Raw genomic sequence first — 7893 nt, 5'->3', positions numbered from 1 at the left:
TAAAAAAAAAATATGATGCCCTAAATGCTCGACAAAGTTTTTGTGGACCAAAGAATGGAAAAAAGGCTATTGGCACCGGATATTGTAGAATGAGCGATATACAGTGTTATGACAATTTTATAATTATTATTATTTTTCAGCTGGAGAACACAAGAGAAAGAGCTGAATAAATACAACCATTTTAAGACCAGCATTGAGGGAATTGATGTTCATTTTGTACATGTGAAACCCAAATTGAAACCAGGACAGACGTCTAAGCCATTACTATTGGTGCATGGTTGGCCAGGCTCATTCTATGAATTTTATAAGGTAGGCATATAAATTCAGAATACTAGTCGCTTGCTGGCTATTGTTATACAAGGCTCACTCAGTCATTTAATTATGCATTGGAAGTTGGAACTGATCAAATACAGTGCTGAAATGAGCAAAATTATAAGCTACACTTTTTGACTTTAAAATTAATTTTCTCATCCAAATAAAAAGCAATAATTTTCATATTTTTTCAGTAAATTTCAGAAAATCCCATATTGCTTGATATTTTTGTTCTGATCCTGATGTTAAACGTAGGCATGAAATTTAATCTTCTAGTGCAAGATTTTTATCTTTTTGAACTTGAACTGTGAGCCTTTGTTGGGGTCAACTTTTTAGCTTTTCAAAGTAACATAGTTTGCTAATGAAAGATTTCCCCTAACTCTAAGGCACATCATACTGGGCTATTTGTCATAGATTTGCCATAATTTCCATTTTGATTGCACCATTTTCAATCCAAAACAAGGGAGAACAGGTATCTAAGACACTGGTGCAAGCGTGCCAATGGCCCTAATACTTGATTCCAAGCGAAGATTAAATTGCAACTAAGACAGATGATTAAATACTTCTGGAGGAAAGGCCAGTAAATATATAGTTCAGTTTTTTGCACATGTTTTGCCATTGTCACAAACACAGTGGGTACTAACCAGTAGCGTAGCCAGTTGGGAAGGATGGGGAGTGCCCCCCCCCTGACAAAAAAATTTAAGAGAAAAGTGTCCCACTGACAAAAAAATGAAAGAGAAAATCAGGAAGGAAAAGAAAAGGGGCAAGGAACCTGTTTTCCATCAAAATTAACCCCAATCATGGGCCAAAATAGTGTAAAATACAAAATGTTTGCATGTTACGTGCACACATTGTCCCAATTAAAAAAATGCTAGAGAAAACAACATAAATAGCCCATGAGGAGTGACACAGGTCAAGAATTGAAATAGGCCACCTAGACACTAAAGACAACCACATGGGGCCCATCAGTGGTTCACAGCAGCTTAGGAATAACAAGAGTGAAGGGGTACAGTGGATGTCTCTGATTGAGAGATGTGATGGTTAGCTCTGCACTTGCTTCCTCTTCGCTCGTGCATATGATTCAATTCAATAATATTACTTGCTGTAATATGCTGCATTACCTGTTTACATGTTAGATTAATTGTTATTCTGTTGTTGTGAAGATTAATGTGACATTCCTTTTGTGCGTATCTTAATACTGCAGATGATTCCCATGTTGAATGATGGCAAGCATGGAGGCGCTGCAGATGAATTTTATGAAATAATCGTCCCCTCTATCCCTGGCTATGCATTCTCAGAAGCTCCTCATAAAACAGGTAGGTTTAGGACAGAGAAGATATCTCACACTTCCCACAATGCAATACTTCCATTTCAATTTGTTGTACTCATTTGATGTCTAGTACGTGCAACTTGGGTTGATAGTGACAAAAAGTACATCAGTGAACAGAGCACATCCAGATCTTGCAAAATATGAATATTTCTTGACTATCGACTCATATGTTTAGCCAGTCTATTCTCAACATGAAAACAAAGGGAACCTAGCTGTACAAAGTGAAATGAGGTGATGTGTCATGTTGCAAAGGATTCTGGGAAGGGTAAGATATCTTCTCTGGGTATGGGGGACTTTTGTAAACTAGGACCACACATAATCTCTATGAAGCTGTGGATGCATAAGAACTGCGGACGTCCATGGTTCCTGGCTGATTTTTGTATGGATGCAAAACAGCATAGTAGTCAGGTTAGCTCATCAGCAAGGTATTTGACCTGGGTGCATTCAGTCTGGCACAATCCCTGTTTGATCTCTTGAAATTTTATTGAGTTAACTTAACTTAATTTTGTGACTACAATTGTAAGAAAACATGCAAAATTGCAAAAATATTAAAATTTGATTAGGAATTAGGATTGAGCTATGTTTCATTTGGCAAAACAGGATAATATTTTTTAATCCAAAAAAATTAGTGCTGTATTTTTCTGGAATGGGGAGTAAATAGTTGTTGCCTTGATTACCTGTGTGAGAACTTGGGAAAGCTGATCCTGGCTGTGATGGTTTATTGTGGTATGTATAAGTCATGCACTTCATAGCTGCAAATCCCTGATTGTTGCGAAACGTGTATATTCCCATATCAAAACGATGCAATTGTCAGCTGCCTGTGTCACCTCAAATCATCCCTAAGTTACATGGTTTAGGAATACAGAGATTATTCCTAAACCATGTGCCTTGCAGATGATTTGAATTGACCCTCACTTGAGATGAGTCTGGTATTTATTCCTAGCTATTACATGTATGTATTAAGAGATGCGTGTATGTAGCAGCTAATAAGTGCATTGTTTTAATATGGATGTGCACAAATGTGACCCATTACATCAAAACCAACCACTTTGCGGCAGAAATGAAAACGGAGATGTAAGCACTAGGATAAACTGCTGTTTTTTTGCTTCAAAATGACACCTTACTTAATTCTTGAAATCAGATACAGTATAAATGTTTTATGAGGCAAAACAAGCTCAAATTTCTTTTTATTTTCTGTATATTTTCTCATTTTTTTCGTTGTTATCTGCTAATGAAGCCAGCCGTGAAGTGGTCGGTTTTGATGTGATGGGTCACAAATGGTTTATTAAGGTGTGTCTTCATCACAAATTCTTGTAAAGTGTGCTGAGGCTTGTGGGTTCATACCTTGTGCATAGCACACTATAAATAACTGCATTTATACAATCACACACTATATAGCCATTGATCACATTTGCCAGTGTAAAGTTAGTCCGCACATGGATATGATTAAAATCACTTTACCATGTCCACGGTAAGGTGAAAAAAATTTGTGTGTCCACAGTTGGATAAAACACTCAATACTTTTGCATCAAACACCATGGACTACAATGGCCTCATCCCAATGGCACAGTTCAATAACCTCAATTCAACAATCATAGTGAAAATATTTCAAAGGTCATTCAATGAATGTGCAAATGTAATGGGTTTAAAGAACTGTGCCCTGATAGATGAGCATGTTGTGGATCCTAGTGAGATTATGGGAACTGCTTAAATCATCTCTTTTATGGCAAGAAGGTCGTATCTGCAATAGCTGCCAGGTGTCATATTTTGCAGTATAATCAGGGCCGTGACACTCGTATTCAATCCCTGTACAAAAAGTGAAGTCACTTTACGGCAGTTTGATTGACATATCGGCAGTTTGAGTGACGGTTGCTAAGGAGTTTGGTACCAAACTCGGTACCAAAGTAATTGATTGACAGTTTTGGTAGTTTGGTACCCTAAATTATGTTGATTGACAGTTTTTGGGTAGTTTGGTACCCTAAATTTTTCCAAGATGGCGCCCATCGACTGCCAATTATTCGGACCCTTTCCAGCAAAAATACAGCTTATTTAGCCAGTCTCGTCATGGGGTCATCGAAGAGAATATTTTCCTAGCATATTGAGCTAACTCCTCAGCTATTTGGTTTTTCACGATATGATAGTAATCGAAAGATTCGACCAAATGCTCGCCGTTTTTTCGCCATTTAATTTTTTTTGAAACGATGACGTAAACATTGCATCATCTCTTCCACAGGTAATACACTCCTACACGTACAGGGGTACTATGCCATCACATGCATTATCGCGCATAGGCTGAATGACTGACTTCATTTGCGCAAACGAGTGGCTTATCCTATAGTATATTAGTACTCGAGAATCCTTGGTATATTATAGACATTGTAAAATGGCCATAGGGCAGCTATTGCAGATGGGAAAATATAGGAATGTGACTGGGGATCTAACATATAGCTGATCACATGGCTGTTATATGTCATCAGTAACTTCAATTTTGACCTTTTTCATTTTGTTCGCAGGTTTTACTACCAAAGAGGCAGCCCGTGTGTTCCATAAGATGATGCTGCGTCTAGGCCATACCAAATACTACATTCAAGGAGGTGATTGGGGTTCTGCCATCGTTGACCACATGGCTGTTGTATTCCCTCAGTAAGTTTTCAGATGTCAAGGGGTATATACAAGAAGACCCTATTGTCAGCGGGTGGGAAAAACCTCATATATGTGACCATCCACCACAAAGTGGTAGTAAAGTCGGCTCTAGGTCATTTTCTTTTTATTGCAGATTTTGAAAGAATTCACTTTCAGCTTTAAAATGACACCTCAATCAGCTTCATCGGACATCTGAAAGTGAAGTTATGGTTCATCAAAGGTCAAATTCCTAATATATTTTACATAGAAATCCATATACTGTTTTTGATTTATCTCAAAATGGAAAATGCCAACTTTACGACCAGTTTGTGGTGGATGGGCACATATGTACTTTTTGCCCTTGAACATGGATGAAGCAAACCATTCCATATAAAGTTTACACCTACAAGGCTTAATCCATTTTCAAGGGCCAAAAGTAAATACACGTATGAGGTGTTTCCTGCATGTAATTTTGGCCCTTGAACATGGATGAAACAACCTCTTCAATATAAAGTCTACACCTACAAGGCTTTATCCATGTTCAAGGGCCAAAAGTACATATGAGGTTTTTCCCGCCCAGTGATGCTATCTTTAATAGCTGCCAGATGTCATGATTTTATATGTGTACAATTTGAATGCATAAATTGTCAAATGTCTACAGGGCAGGTATAGCAGATAGGGCTCTCATGCACTATCCCTGCAAATCATTTTTCATAAAGCAAACAAGTTTTGTATAAAAGAGGTTGCGAAAGTAGTTCTGGATTTAGACTAAAAGTGAAAATGTTTTAAGAAGTGAAAATATATAAAAAATCCTCTAGGCTATGAAACAAGGATGTATTGCAAGCATGCCTCATAAATATTACCATGTGTTTCAAACATACCACATTTCATTGAAATTTTCATCGAAAGCACATGTTTTGCTTCAGTCCCATGATAATCACCACACTCAAAGTAAACGGTTCCAAAAAAGTAAGTCCCCCCTAAGACATTTTAGTATAATCCAAAAACGGCTTGATCAATTCTCTTGTTTTAAAGTTTGGAACATAGCCTGATTAGTTATGCATCAAGTGATCGGGTTTTTGTTGCTACTTTTTATCATCTTCATTGCAAAATGCAGCCATTTATGAAATTTTCGGCCAAAAAAAAGTTGCATTTTTCTACATAGGCTTTTTATGCTTCAATTTGTGTTTGACAATTTTTTTCCCTTTAAGTGAGTTATTTAATCAAAAAGAAGCATAATTTAATTTAATTAAATTTAAACTTTTCCTGATTTAGGTGTCACACATTCAAAAACAGTTTTTATGGTTCAGTGAATAAATTAAAATGAATGCTGCAGCGTATTAATGTCTTTCAATATGGCTTCCAAGCATCGTTCTTCTCTGCTGTTGGTCAAGCTGGTTCCCCGCATGCTGTAGGATTTGCTGCAAAGTCCTTTAAGGTGGTGTTGTCCCTCACTTGTCCGCTTGTAACAAGTTGAGTCTTGAAAATGGCCACCCATATAAATGTTTTTTGAACCATTCAAGGAATGAGCAATGAAACAAGTGTATAGGGATCCAGCATAAAAGATCTAACCAGGATTCTGTTGGTCCAATGGTTAAATTAATCAATGAACACAAGATTTATCATTGACTTTACGGTTGTTCCTTCCTAATAAATTTAATTAGAATGAAAAACTTGTTAAATTTACGCATTTTAATGCATACAAAGAGCCAATTTAGAAAAGTGCAACTTTTGTTGATGAATAAAATTTCATAAATGGCTATATGAGTACTCACTGAACCATAAACAGATAAAACATTTTTGAAATGTGTAAAAATTAATTCATGAACATCTTAACTTAAGTTGTTTTAATAAAAAATAAAAAAAAAATATAGAAACATTCCTTTTTGATTAATTTTCTTCAAGTGAAAGAGGTCTGAAACCCAAAGTCATGCATAAAAAGCCTATGTAGAAAAGTGCAGCTTTTTTTTTTTTTTAATTTTATAAATGGCTGTATTTCTCAGTGAAGATGATAAACGATAACAACAAAATCCCGTTCACTTGATGCATAACTAATCAGCCTATGTTCCAAACTTTAAAACAAGATAATTGATCAAGCCCTTTTTGGATTATACCAAAAAACTCTTAGGGGGGACTTATTTTTTTGGAACCGTTTATGTGTAATAAAGCAGAATGGGCCTGATGGACATTGACAGGAGTATGTATCATCCATGATCATGATGTCTCACAGCAAGTACTTCCTTCAGTTTCCTACCTGACCTTAAATCATTCATATTCTTGACCCTAAACCCTACATAACAACTGGGAAACAAATAAATTCAAACAGTCAGTCAACTGGGGGGGGGGGGGGCAATGGGGCAAATACTTGAAGGTGGTATTTCGGACTCCCCTTCTCCAATGTTCTGTTTTTTATTCAAGAGGATTATGAAATAATGACCTAATTTTGGTTATTTTTATATATGTACAGGCACATCCTGGGTGTTCATGTAAACATGGTGTTGAGTATAAACACATTTAAAATAATGATAGGCGGTTACTTCCCCTCGCTATTCCTACCCGCTGCGGATCATGTCAAGGTTTGGCCGGCCATGGACAAATTTTACCGCCGCTTGGAAGAGACTGGGTATTTTCACATTCAAGCAACAAAGCCTGATACAGTCGGTATGATTTATATAAGGGATATGTGGCTAATAAGCTTATGACATGTTTGAATTGGTCCAATTTTGAGGAAGTTGTGTTTATTATATGTGACCGTACACCACGAATGAGAATAAATGTCCTCAATTGTATTCTGAGTTACAGTGTAAAATGGGCATGAAGGTTAAGTATTCATAGGTACCTCAATTTGGTGCTACATGTACCTCATTTAATAAGATACACGTAGCACCAAATTGAAATACCTATGAATATGACCTTCATGCCCATTTTACAGTGTAACTCAGAATACAATTGAGGACATTTACGGCTCATTCGTGGTGTACGGTCACATATGTCTATTCCGTCAAATAAACACATCATGTGAGAGTCCAACTTACAAAAAAAAAGTTGAGAGTTTTAATTTATCTTTGAATGCAGGCATATTCTAGGTGTTCATACAAACATGGCAAATGTGGATCAAGGCATGTTAAACACACTTCAAATAATGATAGGCGGTTACTTTCCCTCGTTAATTCTACCCGCTGTGGATCATGTCAAGGTTTGGCCGGCAATGGACAAATTATTCTATCTGCTCCAGGAGACTGGGTATTGTCACATTCAAGCAACAAAGCCTGATACAGTCGGTATGAAATTAAATAAGGGGTGCATGGATAATAAGCTTATGACATGTTTGAATTGGTCCAATGTTTGGGAAAACAAAATAACACGCTATATCTTTGACTTAGAACCAGTTTCAAAACTAAACAAATAAAAAGACTGATAATAAAGACTTTAAATTGTTACAGCTTCCGCGAGACTATATTACATGTATTAACATTAAACCACATGACTTCATGTGTTCCACTGTATTTTTCGCTACAATGTAGATACAGAATATCTGAAACCACACTACATTTTATTTAGTGTCCCAAATTTATCAGTTTAAAGACTGTTGTTAATGCAGTGACACCACTGCTACAGTCAATCAGTGT

At 36.6% G+C, this 7893-nt stretch overlaps 1 protein-coding gene across 3 annotated transcripts in view; it reads left to right on the top strand.

The window, feature by feature from the left end:
• Positions 1-7893, top strand: part of LOC140162422 (epoxide hydrolase 1-like) — a 32632-nt gene that overhangs the window by 7497 nt on the left and 17242 nt on the right. For 2 of the 3 annotated variants that reach the window (XM_072185651.1, XM_072185652.1), the window contains exons 4-6: positions 141-309; positions 1517-1628; positions 4156-4285. In XM_072185651.1, coding sequence (XP_072041752.1) covers positions 141-309; positions 1517-1628; positions 4156-4285 — 411 coding nt within the window. Of the gene's footprint in view, positions 1-140; positions 310-1516; positions 1629-4155; positions 4286-7339; positions 7546-7893 lie in introns of all 3 variants that reach the window. The other variant, XM_072185653.1, reaches the window with a different exon arrangement.

The sequence above is a fragment of the Amphiura filiformis genome, chromosome 10, assembly GCF_039555335.1.
Source record: "Amphiura filiformis chromosome 10, Afil_fr2py, whole genome shotgun sequence".
Classification (NCBI taxonomy): domain Eukaryota; kingdom Metazoa; phylum Echinodermata; class Ophiuroidea; order Amphilepidida; family Amphiuridae; genus Amphiura; species Amphiura filiformis.
This window is presented reverse-complemented; position numbering and strand designations above follow the sequence as displayed.